We start from the raw sequence: 16,140 nt of genomic DNA on the forward strand, positions 1-16,140 counted from the left end.
TCTTGTGGGACAGGCAAGTCCATGTGTGATTTACATGTCATTCTGAAGGCACAAATGTTCATGCTCTATGTTCACCCTGATTTCTTGAAGAAGCAAATTCCACAGTGTGAGCCCAGCTACTGTCAAAGCTCACAAGTTTCCAGTGCCCACATCTCCCTCTTGAGGTTGACCGTTCCACTGCTACAGAGAAATGGAGCTGCTGTGGGAAGTCCTTGGTCATCTGAGCCAATGAATCCCATGGAGGGCTCTGAAGAAAAAAGAGGACTGAAACCTTGAACATAACCCAGTATTCAATGAGGAGACAGTGAAGCACAGGAGTGATGTGCTCTCAGCAGGCTGGGCTGCTCAGACAGAGACAGACGGCTGAGTTTTGAACTAGCTGAAACTCTAAGGGCTGTAGTTTCTGCTCACAGAGCTATTGTTTCTGTCTCCTTGTCAGCAGACTCAGTAAGACAGCTGCATCAAGTAAGAGCCTAAACGTTTTTTTTCACAACCACAAGAGCTACAAATGTAATATTTGAAATGAAATTTTAAGTGCGTCAGGAACAAATGGGCCTACCGGAGAACTGTTTCTATGATATACCTGCCAGAAGCCCCTCAATCTAACCCTTTTCTACAGCAAACAAAGCTTTCTAACTGCAGGAAGGGAAGAAAACACAGGCCTAGATAAGCTTTTAAGAAACAAAGAGCCTAGCTTCATGCAAACATACTGTATATTACTAACAAGGGGCTGCAGAGTGGTCCAGTGGACTGGGACTCACGAGATCTGGATTCTGTTCTACTACTGGCTCTGCCACTGGCCTGCTTGGGGAACCTTGGGCAAGTCACTTCACCTCTCTGTCCCACAACTGCCTCATCTGTTAATGAAGATCATGACACTTGTGACATATTGCAATGCCATGCAGTACCTTTGGGGACCACTGTATTAAATTTATAGATGGTTTACATACGACTGTGTTCTACTCCTTGGGGAAGAGTTACCACAGCTCTTCGAGGAACTAAAACCAGTAAGGGGTAATTACCCTTGGGACTGTTGACTCCAAAAAAGCAGCACCCCTTGGGGTAGTTTGCATATACTGGTTCAGGCTGGGTTTTCCAAGGTGTGTCTACACTGCATCTGGGAGTGAACACCCACGCAAATTTGTGCAAGCAGGGTTTGAGCTAGTGCACTAAAAACTGCAATGTGGACATGGCAGTCTGAGTTGGAGCTCGGACTCGCAAGTCTAGGGGGTCAGGTGGGCTTGAGAGCCTGAGCTGCTACCCAAGGTGCCATGTCCACATTGCTATTTTTAGCGTGCAAGCTCAAGCCTTGCTAGTGCGAGTCTACCTGGGCTGGGAGGCTCGGTCCCAGCTGCAGCTTGGAAATACTCTGAGAGACTAGGAAACAACGAAAGGGCTTTTGATAGAAAATGATGATCTTGAACTGACTTGTGGTCTTCCTTTTGATTCAACAAACTCACAGGACCTTGGGGGATCCCAGCGCTTGCTGAAGGGTTGGAGAGACCGACACTTCCCAGAGCCCATTGCTGGAACAGGGGGGTGACCGCTGGTAAACTTTTAGTAAGCATGCAGGGACTTTTATTGCTTGTATCTTAAAAATAAATGCACTCTGCTGAGAAAGAGCTGTGTGGTACACTGTTCATTGCCCTTGGAGAGAAAGCAATGCATAGGTGCTGGCCATTAGGCAGAACCACTTGCTGGGGATATCAAAGTATAAGGCAGGGACTGTGCAGCCTGAAAAAACAGGGTGAGACGGGAATGGGACCATGGTCCCTGCCCAGAGACAGGTGATGGCTGGAGTTCTGAGACAGGTGACGGCTGGAGTTCTGAGACCTGCCAGGGTGCTATTGGAATGGACCATGGAGGGGGTATTCAGGTGCAGTTACTCCTGAAACTGCAACAATATTTACCTCCTTTGTAAAGCAATTTGATATCGACTCATGAAGAGTGCTATATAAAAGCTATGGATTAATTAATTTATTATGATATCAAAGCCTAAAGGAAGACTAACACAATCTGTAAGCAGAACTGAATGTTTTGCTAAACTTGTCATTTGATGTGGACCTTTAAATAACCATACACCATATCAAATCTGTCACTTTCATCTGACTTGATAGAACCAACATTTTATTTTTCTGGGTTACATTAGCACTTCACTATGAATTATCCCCAGGGCAAGTTTCAATTTGGCTTTAAGTGTGGGCTTTTTGGTAGGAAATAGCTTTAGCAATTCACTCTTGCTGGCGGACTGAGGCAGTTTGTTTTAATTCTTTTGGAGTCAAGTATTGTTTTTAACACCACAGACCGTGACATCTTGCCTGACTAACTCAGAAATTGTGCCATGCTGACAGGTACTATATCAAATTGACATTGTGCTTCAATAACAGATGCTATTTTTGTTTTAATAGTAGGTATCTGTTCCTCGGATATCCCTTAGGGGTATATTCTGGTCCCTTTATTCGCTACAATTTATGTCTCATCACTGAGACAAGATTTTCATATGTATAAGATTAGCTTTTCCAAAAAGCAGATGACTCTCAGATCTGTTATTTAAAACCAGCATTGCTTTAGTTAATAATGCACAGAATACATATTTACTAGAAGCAAGACCCTGGGAGTGCACACAATGTTCTTTAACTTAATCCAGATAAAAGAGGTTGGACAGATACAAAATCCACATGCTAGAGGAACATTTCCCTGTTTCCTTCAAAATGTAAAATTTTCTCATAGCCCCCAAAGTGCAGTGAGCTAGGTCAAAGGACTGGAATATTAAAGTTCAATCGCTCATGATATGTATGTACACAGGTTTACTTGCTTTGACATTCATATCAGTCCTATTTAACATGGAAAACATTCAGTATTAAGTAATGCATTAAGCATCTAACCTGAGCTATAAAAAAAACAAAACAAGGAAAACCAATGTTAAGGCGGAAAACATGTCCTCGGCATGCTGTGCTTGGATAGAGCAGATAGAACTGAAAATGACACAACCCCTAGCGGTGTAGCGATGAAAGGGTTTGAGCGTTATTTTTCAATCTCCTGGGTTTTACAAATGATCACCACACCGCATTTTTCTCAAAGCACTCCCATGGCAGATCTGCTGTGCACTGTTGCCCTTCTGCCATGATCCCTGATCTCTCTACCTCTGCCCCTGACCAAAAGTGGTACACTCTCACAGGAGATCTGGTACCAGCAGCATCTAGTTTTATGCTTGGAGCTAGCTGCAGAGGGAAACTGACTAGTATCACATGCTTAGAAGATGATCTGTGATATTACCTCACCCACCTTGCGTCTCTAATATCATATGCTTCGCCTGTAAATAGTTTCATTGCATCTACAGCAACACCTCCTGTAAAGCATCCCACATAGCACTACTGAGGGAATAATTTAGATTTCAGGCCTTGTCTTAACTAGGAAACAAAGGTGTGTTCCTAACTTGAGGCAGCTAACTGGAGTTAAACTAACTCGTGATAAAATCCTAGTGAAGACAAGACCGCTTATAGTTTTTACATGAATCGATCCACTAACTTGTGTGCAAACTATAAATGGCCTAGTTTTGACTAGGATTTTACCTCAAATTAGTTATTGCCAGTGATATGCTACTGCATATCAAGTGATCAACACAACTTGTTTTTTCTAGTGAAGATGCAGCCACAAGGAAGAGAGAAAAAGGCAGAAAGGAGAGGAGATGAATATGGCGGGGGGGGAGCAATTGGTAGTGGAGGAAGGGTGTTAAGATGGAAAAAGTGAAATAGGGTTAACCAAAAAGGATTTCTCTTCTATCCAGAATTATATTCCGTAAATTCCACTATACTAATCTGGACCTCATGTATTAGACTCATGTTTTTTCAGCAAGAAGAGCCAGTCAAATACACAACCAATTTGTTCACCCCTGATAACTACATTTTTAACATTGGTACATAGCAAAATGGTGGAGAGACCTATTTTTAAAGTGATCTGTTGGGGGCTTGGAAAAAGTACCCTCTAGAAATTTCCTTGCACCATTGGTCTGAGGAGAATTATTGCAACCCTGAAAAAGCCTGGGGGAAACACTGCGGATGATATAGTAATACAGTTTGGCTTTTAATTTGCTGCACCGTGCTTTGAGAACAATATTATACAGTAAAGTTTATTAAAATATAGGAGATCTAGACTGTAAAATACTCTATGTACTGAAGAATTTACAGGCTACCTATATAGCCATGTATAAATGCTGGAAAAATCAAAATAGAACAAAAGAGACTGATACTCACAAAGACCATGTACCCTATATACTCGATCATAAGCCGGTTCGTTTATAAGTCGACCCCCCCAAGATGGATAAGTAAAAATAGAAATTTTTTATAACCCGTTCATAAGCCGACCCTATAATTCAGGGGTCAGCAAACTTTGGCTCCCGGGCCATCAGGATAATCCACTGGTGGGCGGAGATGGTTTGTTTACCTCGAGCATCTGCAGGCATGGAGGTAAACCTAAGTAAACAAAGTGTCCCGGCGCGCCAGCTGCTTACTCTGATGGGCCAGGACAGCAACTGGTGAGGAAATTGGGGGGGGGGGGGAGGGAGAGAAGCTGAGAGTCAGAGGAGTAACCCCTGTGACTACCCCCCACATGATCCCACCCCTCACCCGGGACCCCCACACTCTCCCCATCCCATCCCTTCCCACCTTATGTGGGGAGGGCCAGGGGAGGATGTCTCTGGTCTGGCTGGAGCTGCTCCGGCAGGCTGGGCAGTGCGGCTGCAGCCTGCTCCGGCGGGCCAGACCGGGTGGCACAGCCGTAGCATGTTCCAGTGGGCTGGGCCAGGCGGCACGGTGGCAGCCTGCTCCGGCGGGCCGAGCGGCACGGCCACAGCCTGGTCTGGGGGGTGGGGCCGAGCGGCACAGCTGCAGCCTGCCAGCCCTGGAGCTGCAGCTGCTTCGGAGGCTGGAGGGGGGGGAGAGCAGCGTGGCCAGAAGTGGAGAGACTCTGGCCCCACCTCTTCCCTTCTGGCTCTGCTGCCTGTGCTGCCTCTCCTTGCTCCCTCTGTTGGGGGGAGGGGCTGTGTCCCACCTCTCTCTATACCGGTTCATAAGCCGACCCCTTTCTCTGGTGCTTCCCTTTTTTACTAAAAAAAAAATTTGGCTTATGAATAAGTATATACGGTAGTTATAAAACAAAAAGGAATATTATAGATAGTTAAAAAGTTCTCCTCCTATCCTTTACTCCTTCATAACACCCCACCTCCTCCTGGAAGGACAAACATGCAAAAAGGACTTGTGCTTTTGTTAATTTGACAACAGGAGATCCTATGTATCATGTTGCCCTCCTTATACTGTAGTGACATTTCTACTCTACGAATCATCTGTAGCTTTAAACGACATTCAATGTAGGGCATCATTCATGAAACCATTTAGAACACAAACAGGCAGTTAACACAGATAATTATGGTGTTCAGCGTAAGTGAGAATGTCGTAATCTACACTTGCTATTGATAAAGTGCCAATCACTTCAGTATGTAGTCATCTAGAGAGCCCTAAAGCAAGGATAAGATAGATAATGCTCCCTCAGCATGTTGACAAGATTGCCAATATTAGTAAAAACCAACAATTTTACAGCTACTAGTTAGTGCAGTCAAGCTACACAGATTTTGGTGGGAATGTTACACTGTAATGGAGATCAGTCATTTATCAGGGATGAAAGCATCAGAAACAAGTCATACAATGTGTTTTGTTACCTGATCAAGAATCCTGCCCATTCTGTCAAACAGAATTTTCAAGAAATGTCCTTCAAAAAACGATGCTTCTAAATTGCACTTTTCCAAAGATTTGGGAGACCCCGGCCATTCCCATCGTAAGCAGATTGCACAATAATCCCGGAACTAGGAAGAAAGAGTCAGCAATACGTACTCAAACAATTGAAGAGGGAAAAAAGCAAGAAGCTACAAACTTCTGTGGAAACCATTTCCTTTTAATAATCTACATTACTTGAGAGTGTGAATGGCAGCTATCTGAGAACTCCGATTCTCAGAATATTCCCATTTTGAAAACATCCATGACAAAAATTATCAGCCTTCATTCAGGCACTTTATTTTCCTCTTGATGTGTGCAACATTATGGGGGACTTACACAGGCACACAGAGGGGAGAATGGATACCTAAACTAGCCACTTGCTTGAGACGCAAATTGGGCAGTCACAGTAACTTACACACACTGGGTGTGATCCGCCTAACCTAAACCATCAGTAACTCCACGGAAGTCCATGGAGTTAAACTGGAACCAGGGAGGGAAGAATCAGACCCAGGAATTCTTCTTCAGTGCACACAACATAGGTACTTGTGCATCTTCCACTGGTCTTCCAAGCACAGATGCAAGGAGACAGAGCAGCTGTTTGTGTGTAACTGCACCAATATGGAGGGTTATGTTTTTGTGGGTGGAATAATTTGAAACCATGCATATCATTGAGAATATGAGGCAGAAACCAATCCTACTTTCAAATGGCTCCCAGAATCCTCCTTTCCCCAAGGCAAGAAAGAAATAAGAGAAGACAGTATGCCCTTTCCTGCATCAAAATTAGAACACTATAAGAATTTTAGGCAACTGTTCCTGCTATTTTTTCCTTCACATTTTCCTCTTTTCAGGAAATGCTGTGGCTAAAACCATAAAGGAAGCATAGAAAGCAAGGCTTTCTATTTGAATGTGTGCTTATCAAAATTCAGAGAGTAAGAAATCCTTACAGTACCACTGCATGTATTCTTGTTCCAGTTACTCTACCCCCACCCCCCATTTACCCTGTATGCTCAATTTTGTTCCATTACAGGAGAGTCACAGTCATGAGGAAGGCTGCAAACGAATACTGATTGTCCTCTGACCAAGGAGACTTTAGATCGTTTTTAGAAATAAAATCTATGTTTGTTATTTCAAAATATGCAACATTAAAGCTTTCCCTTTCCACCAATATTCTCAACGTCAAACCTGCATGCCTTAGGCTGCACATTACTCTCACTGAACTGTTATTTTAAAGCACTGGGTTGTTTAACTCTTCTGCAGCATTTTAACATCCACTAAGTTCTACCAAAGATCTTTCCAGGCAGTTCTCTACTGGAGAAGAATGCAGATAAATGCAAAGGCAATTTATGAACGACTCTGTAGTGCAGGTTTGTTACAGGAATATTAATACATTTAAAGTCATCTATAATTCCCATTAGAACTGTGTAAGGGGGATTCAGAACTCAATTAAAAACCTCTGAAGGTAAATTCCTGATTAGTCCAAGGCAATTGAATTTTCATCTTTCCCATTACTAGCTTATCTTCAGATATTTTTTAGTAGAACTGTACATGTCCCCAAATCATTTATAAATTCTCACAAGCAATTTAAAACCCAGAGCATTGGCTAATGAAGGGGGAAAAAAGAAGAAACTAGAAAGAAAAAGACTATAGTTGTGTGACATACTTGTCTGTGGGCATCTCTGAGATAGGTATCATAACCTGTGCCCTCTACATGGTATGATGATTTGGCTTCTTCAGGTACTAGACAGAGAAAGCTAAAAAGGAACAAAAATACATTAATAAATAAATCTAGTCCTACAATGGCAGGACAGTATTTCTTCATTATCAATACATTAGTGGTAGATACAATAATGACCCATCTCTTCCAGTTGACAGAGGGGGCTACCCGTAACATTGTGTGAGGAAGAAGGGCAATGAAACGTGCTGAAGCATGTCTATCGATGTAACTACTGTCTGTGCTAATGAACTGGGTGCATAAGAGTTTGCATATCTCGCACTGAATGTGAAGAAGCCAATAGAGGGCTAGTGACTTCTGAAAGCAGGGAGGCAAAAGTGAAGTGGAGAATCATAACCAATTCCAAGCATTTGCTAAAGATCAGACTACATCCGTCTCAAAGCAGAGTTAGATGGAAAGTCTACTGGCAAATGAATCAAATAAAAGAAGGGATTTCATATGAAAAGTTATTGCTAATATTTTTTAGTTAATAAATCATTAGTTTGTCAGTTTGCTGTGATGAAAGAAGAGTTAAGAATTTACATGATTATTTGCAATAACGTGTTCCTGTTGCTGACATTTATTGTTATACAAAAACTACTACCTTGGTGGTCACAGAATTATCATGAATGTAGCACAAACAGGAAATGGTGGCTCTCACTACCCAGTTTCTGGACAGTTAGAGGAAAATGTGGCTTACAGATCTTGTATCCAATGTTCAGCTTTCCCTACATGCATGGAACTACCACTGCCACCAATGGGAGTTCTGTATACCGAGGGAGAGAGGAATACCGGAGTCTGAAATCTGCCATGTGGACCTTATTATGTATGAAAAAAAAGTTCATTCTTCCATCAAAGCACTGCAAATACCTCAAAAATTTCCATTCCACTGATGGAAATAAAAATGGGTAGTTTAGCAGATTGTTTTTTGTCTGTGCTCCAAACCATGTCCACCATAAGCTGGATGCAACAGTATAGGGGGGGGGGAAAGCAAGTATTCAATTTCATATCCACTGGCCTCAGTCTGTTTCTTGGCTCTCACATGACTGATTATTTTTGGGTATGTAGGTAGGTAGGTCAGCACCAAAATACCAGTGCTGCCTTGCTAACATGTATTAACTCACCAAATACCATCTAACTCCAATTTTCATTTTAATGACTGAAAAAATTACAATTGCTAAATAGTTTAGATCAGAGAGTCTGTCCTCTTGGACACGTTGCTGTCCAGTGTGCACAGCCAAATGTTACAGGGGACAGAGGTGTGACATAGTCCCCAGTGAGCAATGGGTTAACTATAGCTCAGCTTCTCCCTCCCCTTCCCTCAGGGAAGGACTATGGTCAAGCCCTGTCAGAGAGGCTGCTTGAGAGATGATTTAGTTGGGGGTTGGTCCTGCTTTGAGCAGGGGATTGGACTAAATGACCTCCTGAGTCCAACCCTAATATTCTATGATTCCATGAAGCCAAACAGAATGAATATCAATGAGAAGGGATAGCTTTACATCCAGATTCATAGATTCCAAGGCCAGAAGGGACCATTGTGATAATCTAGTTTGGCCTCCTGTATAACACAGGCCGTAGATCTTCCCCAAAGTAATTTCTTTTAAACTACTGCATATCTTTTTAAAAATGCAATTTTTTGAAGAATCCACCACCAACCTCGGTAAATTATTGCAATGGTTAATAATCCTTATTGTAATACATTTACATCTTATTTCCAGTCTGAATTTGTTTAGCTTCAACTTCCAGCCATCGGATCTTGTTATTCCTTTGTTTACTAGGCTGAAGAGCCAATTATTAAATAAAGTCAAGTCACCCCGTAACCTTTTCTTTGTTAAGCGACATAGATAGAGATCTTTAAATCTATCACTATAGGCATGATTTCTAATCCTTTAATCATTCTTGCAGCTCTTCTCTGAACCCTCTCCAGAGACCAAAGACCTAGGAAGGACCTCAGGCTGGAAAGATTTTCTGTTCTCTTTTGGTTGATGTTGAACTATTTTCTTTTCTTTCTATAAACACTAACCGTTACAGAATAGCCTACTGAATGAAACAGTTTATTTCTGGCGCATCATTCCTCCAAGTTACACAGAACATCAGCACTATGCTAACTACATCCCTGATTTAAATTACACACACAAAATAGCTTTTTAAAATTATTTTTTCAACTCACCTATTTACAATTTTATGAACTTCAGTCTTCCCATCGTTTTTTGGATGTTCTGGGCTGATGGGAGGAGAAGCACTTAGCCACTCTTGATTCGACAACGTGTTATCCGGAGAAAGATCAGCAAACAATGGATCTTCTTCCAGGTCTCTGTAAGTTTACATTAGACAGAGACACAAGATAATTCACAGAATGTTATGGAAGGCAGGAAGCCTTCTGAATCAAAGGCACATTCTCTATTTTTCTTCTCTGACCAGCCAGCACACATTCTAGACTATCACAATTTACATACCACTTCACTGAATTATTATTATGCAATATCAACATTTATAAATTGATGACTAACTTAAAAAAAGAGAGAGAGGCATAATCTAGTGGTCTGAGTTGGAGCCAGGAACTTCTGGTTCTGACTCTGACACTGAATACCTCTGCATATCAAATCACTTAGGTCCAGATCCTCAAAAGGTATTTAGTTCTAATTTCCATTGATTTCAATGAAAGTTAGGAGCCTAAATACCTTTGAGGATCTGGGTCTTAATCTCTTTGACCCGATTTCCTGCCCCCTCGTCCCACCTGTAAAAAGAGGATAATGCTTATATAGACTTATAGACTCATAGACTTTAAGGTCAGAAGGGACCATTATGATCATCTGGTCTGACCCCCTGCATGCTGCAGGCCATAAAACCGTCCCCACCCCTTCCCTGGACTCTGCTGCTGAAGTCCCCAATCCTGTTATTAGTGACTTCAACCGGCAGAGACCCTCCTGTTAGAGATCCCTGCCCCATGCTGCGGAGGAAGGCGAAAAACCTCCAGAGGCTCAGCCAATCTGCCCTGGAGGAAAATTCCTTCCCGACCCCAAATATGGCGATCAGTAAGACCCCGAGCATATAGGCAAGAGTCTCCAGCCTGACCCCTTTTAGCCATTATGCTATTTACCTACCGTTGCTTGGTTTTCCTTGACTACTATGTTTTACCATTAAACCATTCCCTCCATAAACTTATCTAACTTAATCTTAAAACCAGACAGGTCCCTCGCCCCCACCGTTTCCCTCGGAAGGCCGTTCCAATATTTCACCCCTCTGACGGTCAGAAACCTTCGTCTAATTTCTAGCCTGAACTTCCCCACGGCCAGTTTATATCCATTCGTTCTCGTATACCAAGCGCAAAAGGGTGTTTGTAAGAATTACATATGAAACACTATGAAGTTTAAAGATACTGTGGCCCTGATTCAGCAAGATACTTAAGCATATGACTAACCTTAAGTATGTTAGCAACTCCACTGAAGTCAATGGAATTGACTGTGTGCTTAAAGTTAAGCCTATGCAAATAGCTAAATCAGAACCTGTGCGTGTTATTATGTAAGAAAGACACTTTTGCTAATTTACAATCATCTATCACTGTTCTAATCACATACATAAGCTGTTCATGGAGTAAACTGTGCAACAACTAATCTTTACAATGCTGTTAACACAGAGGGCAAATGATGAAAACTAAATGTCATCCGGGTTCAATTTTATTTCAACTAGATAAAGAAAGAAAAACTGGTCTTTAAAGCTTTTTTAAATTTATTTATTTTAAATAAAAAGTGAAAGGTGTACCCAGTGATCGTGAAGTCCCTCATCTATACAATAGAAACACTTACACTGCTCCTGCTATCTGTCCATTCTCTACCACATCTTTATCTTCCTGACAGGGTGGTTTATATTCTGTGTAGTTTCTTTCTTCTAAATTTCTTAGAACCAAGTTGTAAAGAATGTGCTCATTAGGTTTTTGTAAAAGATGCTCAAACATTCTTAAAGTCATTATGCTGATCTGCAACATAAAAAAAACAATAAAGAATTCAAATAAATGTAAGCAGTGTTTCCTTAAACCACTGTTCTTAGCTTACTAAGAGTAGCTGTGTTAATGCATGATGGGAGATGGTTCATATTAGTCTTTCATATTACAGCCAAACCTAAATATCCCAATCAAGACTGGATCATCTTCATATTGGGTAATCTATTAATGTAGATGAAGAGACCACACAAGAGTCAGAAAGAACATACACATTTATCCATGACAACATTTATCTTATAAAGCATCAGATAGACACAGCCCTGCAAAAGGGGAGAACTGTGTCAAACTAACAGTAACCCTTCCCAAAGAACTTACAATCTAAGGCTTTAATTCTACACCCAGACCAACATGGGCAGGCCTCTGAACCTGTGTAGACCCAAATACAGGATCAAGGCCTAAAAACACTAGTGGATACAATACAGAACTGACAGAGTGCCATGGGGATTTTATGGCTGGAATTATAGGCTGAAAATTTCAAACCAGCATGCCTGAAGTTAGACACCTAAATAAAAGTGGCCTGATTTTCAGCAATACTGTGCACCTGTACCTCCCACTGACTTCAGTAGGATCTGAGTGGTGTTCAGTATGTCTGATATTCAGTTCATTCACTGAGGCTAGGTCTATACTACCCGCCTGAATCGGCGGGTAGAAATCGACCTCTCAGGGATCGATTTGTCGCGTCCCGAATCGGCGCTCTTACTCCACCAGCGGAGGTGGTAGTAAGCGCCGCCGACAGAAAGCCGCAGAAGTCGATTTTGCCGCCGTCCTCACAACGGGGTAAGTCGGCTGCGATACATCGAATTCAGCTACGCTATTCACGTAGCTGAATTTGCGTATCTTAAATCGACTCCCCCCTGTAGTGTAGATGTACCCTTAGATGCCTAAATACAAATTTAAGCACCTAACTTTTGGTGCCCTGGTTTGTAAGCATTGGCTGCTGCATTTAAGTAGGTAGGTGAAATAGACATATATAGGCACAGATTCTTAGCTCAGGCAGGTTTGGGAGGACTTTCTGAAGCAGAGGGCAGGGGCTTGGAGTATTTAAATTGAGAGGCTGCTCTAAGCATAAGGGGTGGTGTAAAACAGAAAGCACAAAGCCAGGACTTTAACAAACACAAGCATTTGTGATGTGTGGCACTATTCTGAAAAGGCTGACTCATCAAGCTGTTCCAAGAGGGAGCCTCGCTGCAGTCAAGTGATTTCAAAATAGCTCTGCATGGAACAGCTTACGGATCAGGGCGTAAAAAGAACGACAGCACCTTCTTAGTCAGCACATCTGCACTGTGTATAGTCTCGGTCCTATCTGCTGACTTTAGTGACAAGAATAAATTTTTACTCCTTTTTATCTGACCGCATTCCAGAACCAGCACAACTAAGGGAGAGAGGGGATGATGCATCATCAGAAGAACTATAAACTCAACTCCCCATGCAGGGCCAGAATCTATCCTCTGTAACACATATACAAGCAACCCCAAATGGACATACACAGGTACAAATGATGGCAGAATATGGCTCAGAGAATCTGATGTGCTAGTCAGAGACAACACCGAGTTTCACCTCCCAAAGGAAGTTCGGTAGGGCTGGCAATTAGAATCCTCCCACCCACCATCTTTTTACCTGTAAAACTCAGCTAGAAGTGCCTGACACACAAACATGGGACCTCACAATGCCATTTTTGCAATCACTTTTCACAGCAGAACAGCATTTTAGACACACTGACATGACGATTTCTCACCTCATCAGAAATATGATCACAGTGCTCGATTAACCTGTGTCGCAGTGGATGTCTGTTGATGTCTGTCGGGGTTTCTGGTTCTCTGTGTCCTCCAAGTATAAAGCCAACCATTTCTTGCAGCAACACATCTGAAGTGACTTGACGGACAATACGATGCAACAGTGCAGTTGATGTAAGGATCCCAATCTCTGAACTGAACAAGAAGTTTAAAGTTAGAAAGCTACTGGATTCCAACTGAAAATATCAACTTGACTTGTTTTCTATCCCGCTGTTCCACATGCGAAGAGACCACTCACGTTTGCATCAGCTGGGGTTCCATGACACCAACAAAAAATCGTTCCCGTACAGATCTTGCCATAGCAACAGCAGTAGTCTAAAACACAGGCCACAAAATGTTATCCTTACAAACTCAAGAGATGTGAAACCATACATTTGCCAAACTAGTTTTGGATTACTCATATTTATGCCAGCAAACATTTCAAACCTTTTGTGCTTCTTTAATGAGTTGATCACAGTAGTCAAACCAGGAGAGAAATGAAATCAAGGCTCTTTTCCCTGGAAAAGCAGATGCATCTTCTTTGTGGCTGTATGAATCCAAACTGGAGGACACAAGAGAAAATATATATATTTAGTTTAGATACCTTTAAAGAACACTGGTCCCAATACTACTCCCACTGAATTCAATGGCAACATTCTCCATCTGCTTCAATGGGAGCAGGAGTGCATTTAGAGACAAAAGAAGGAATATTAATAGTTTTCCTGCTGGTCTTCCACAAATCCTGCAGTGCTACCATTACCAGTCTATTGATTTCAATGGCATGCTAAAGTATACTCGGTATGGCCAGCAGAAGAATTCTGCATGGATGGACCTAGAATGTTTTAACAAGGTTTTAAATCAGAAGGGTTACCTAATCTCACCTGCCACGTAGCAGAGGCCATAGAAATTGACCTAGTCATTCTTGAGGTAGAGGGATTATTCTTCCCTACTACATAAGTGAACATTACCACGCCCACTCCATAGTTTGGGACTGAACTAGAGCATATCTTTTTGAAAAACAGTCAATTTCAATCTGAAGTCTCCAAGGGATGATGGATTCACCACATCTCTCGGTACGCTGTTCTAACAGTGGACTACCCTATTAAAAAAATCGCATCTTATTTTCAATTTGATTTTTAGTTATTTCTGTTTCCAGCCACTGGATCTTATATCACCTTTGGCTGCTAAAGAACTTTTTCAAATCAGATATATCATCCCTGTGTAGAAACTTACAGACCATGATCAAGTACTGGGACCAAGACAGAGTACGGTGGGGCAGAGTGCAGGGAAGTGAATTCCAAAGTAAAAAGTATTTTTAGAGTCTAACATACAAGTAGTTAGGACAACAGGCTTACTATCTTTTGCCCCATGTTGATGAGTTATACAATAATTGTATTTGCCCTCTTGACTTTTACTATCAAAATGTTACAACAGTCCTTCATCAAACAGATACTTCCTGCTTCTCTTGGATCCGTGTGCTCACTGTACACACCAAAAAGTCTGTATACTAATTTCCTATGTCCTTGACATTCAAACAGGAAAATAATCCAAGGCCTGATTCTGTAGTTATACCACAGACAGATCTCTAATCTAATTCAATGGGAGAGCTGCTCTCAAATGATTGACTGTGCATGGACTGGCAGCTGAATCTGCCCATAACTCAATAATCAGTACAATGTATGTCTCAGGTCTTAAGAGTACTACTATATTGTATCTGGATTCTGTTAATGAAACTGCTTGCATGGTGCCTTGTCTGTTCTAGAGGTCTTAGCTAATGGCAGAAATTTAGTTTCAGTATGTGGTACAAAGTTATCTAAAATATTAAAAAGAGAAACAATATTCTTACCCCCAGTTAATTGCCTCAACCGATTCAATATCTAATGGATCCACGGATGGAGGCAGGGCTTTGTAGAGTGTGGTGAGCCTGTCCGTCAGCAATTCACATAAGCAAGTGCTCTGAGTCAAGCACTTGGCTGCTGCTGGCTCTGGCAAACTTACTAAGAGCATGAGGCCTTCACATGCCTTTACTGCTACTCGACCATCCTGTCAAATAGACATGGAAGAGTTAAATAAATCAGGAATGATGTTCACTTGAAATCAAACACCAGAAACCAAAGGCTCTTCAAAACAGAATAAAAAAGGGACTGAATGGATTTCTTGATGTTCCGTGTTCAGAAATTAGAACAGTTATTTCTACTAAATTTGTTTTAGAATCTTTCTTTTGAAGAGGGTTACTGACATGGTAAGCATAACACTCAAGTTTATATAACCAGTGCTAAGGAGTATACACTGGCTTGGACCTAATCAAATGTAAAACATCACTTTACAACTATGGGGTATGTAAAGTTTTCTGCTCTCGACACTATTACAGTAAACACGGCCTTACTTATCCAATTCCCCTTGAAGTTAATTCTAAATGATCCCTTTGAATTCAGCAGGACTTGAATCAGACCCATAGTGGTTGTTTTGACAAGAAATCAAGTTCACAGACAGAATCAGGTCTACTGAAGCTTTTACAAAAAGTGTGTTTGGTTTATTACTTTGATTTAATTGATGCTATATAAACTAGCCCTTTCTTCCATGTTACATAATCCTTTGTGCTATAATTAACCCACTCAACTTGCTTTGGAAGCATACAACATCCTTAAACTATTTGATCCCAATGAATATCAGATTGCGGTCAATTCACTTTCTAGAATTTTTTTGTTTTGTTTTCACCTGGAAATTTGCACAAGAAATGGTCTACCAAAAAAGCTACCTGATTTCTTAAGAATTAAATGATTATATATATATATACACACACACACACACACACACACACACACACACACACACACACACACACATCTATTGTAAATGACTCCCTTCCAGCAACATCCAAAACACTTT

General features: G+C 41.5%; 1 protein-coding gene across 1 annotated transcript in view; it reads right to left on the reverse strand.

Annotated features, from left to right (window-relative positions):
- The window catches only part of FHIP2A (FHF complex subunit HOOK interacting protein 2A), a 48,216-nt gene that overhangs the window by 10,507 nt on the left and 21,569 nt on the right, over positions 1–16,140 (reverse strand). The window contains exons 7-14 of the mRNA XM_005293858.5: positions 15,098–15,294; positions 13,699–13,813; positions 13,511–13,587; positions 13,215–13,407; positions 11,286–11,455; positions 9,650–9,793; positions 7,429–7,519; positions 5,714–5,857 (exon numbers count right to left, since the gene is read on the reverse strand). Of these exons, the coding sequence (XP_005293915.2) occupies positions 5,714–5,857; positions 7,429–7,519; positions 9,650–9,793; positions 11,286–11,455; positions 13,215–13,407; positions 13,511–13,587; positions 13,699–13,813; positions 15,098–15,294 (1,131 nt within the window). The remainder of the gene's footprint in view (positions 1–5,713; positions 5,858–7,428; positions 7,520–9,649; positions 9,794–11,285; positions 11,456–13,214; positions 13,408–13,510; positions 13,588–13,698; positions 13,814–15,097; positions 15,295–16,140) is intronic.

Source organism: Chrysemys picta, chromosome 7, assembly GCF_011386835.1.
Source record: "Chrysemys picta bellii isolate R12L10 chromosome 7, ASM1138683v2, whole genome shotgun sequence".
NCBI classification, from domain to species: domain Eukaryota; kingdom Metazoa; phylum Chordata; order Testudines; family Emydidae; genus Chrysemys; species Chrysemys picta.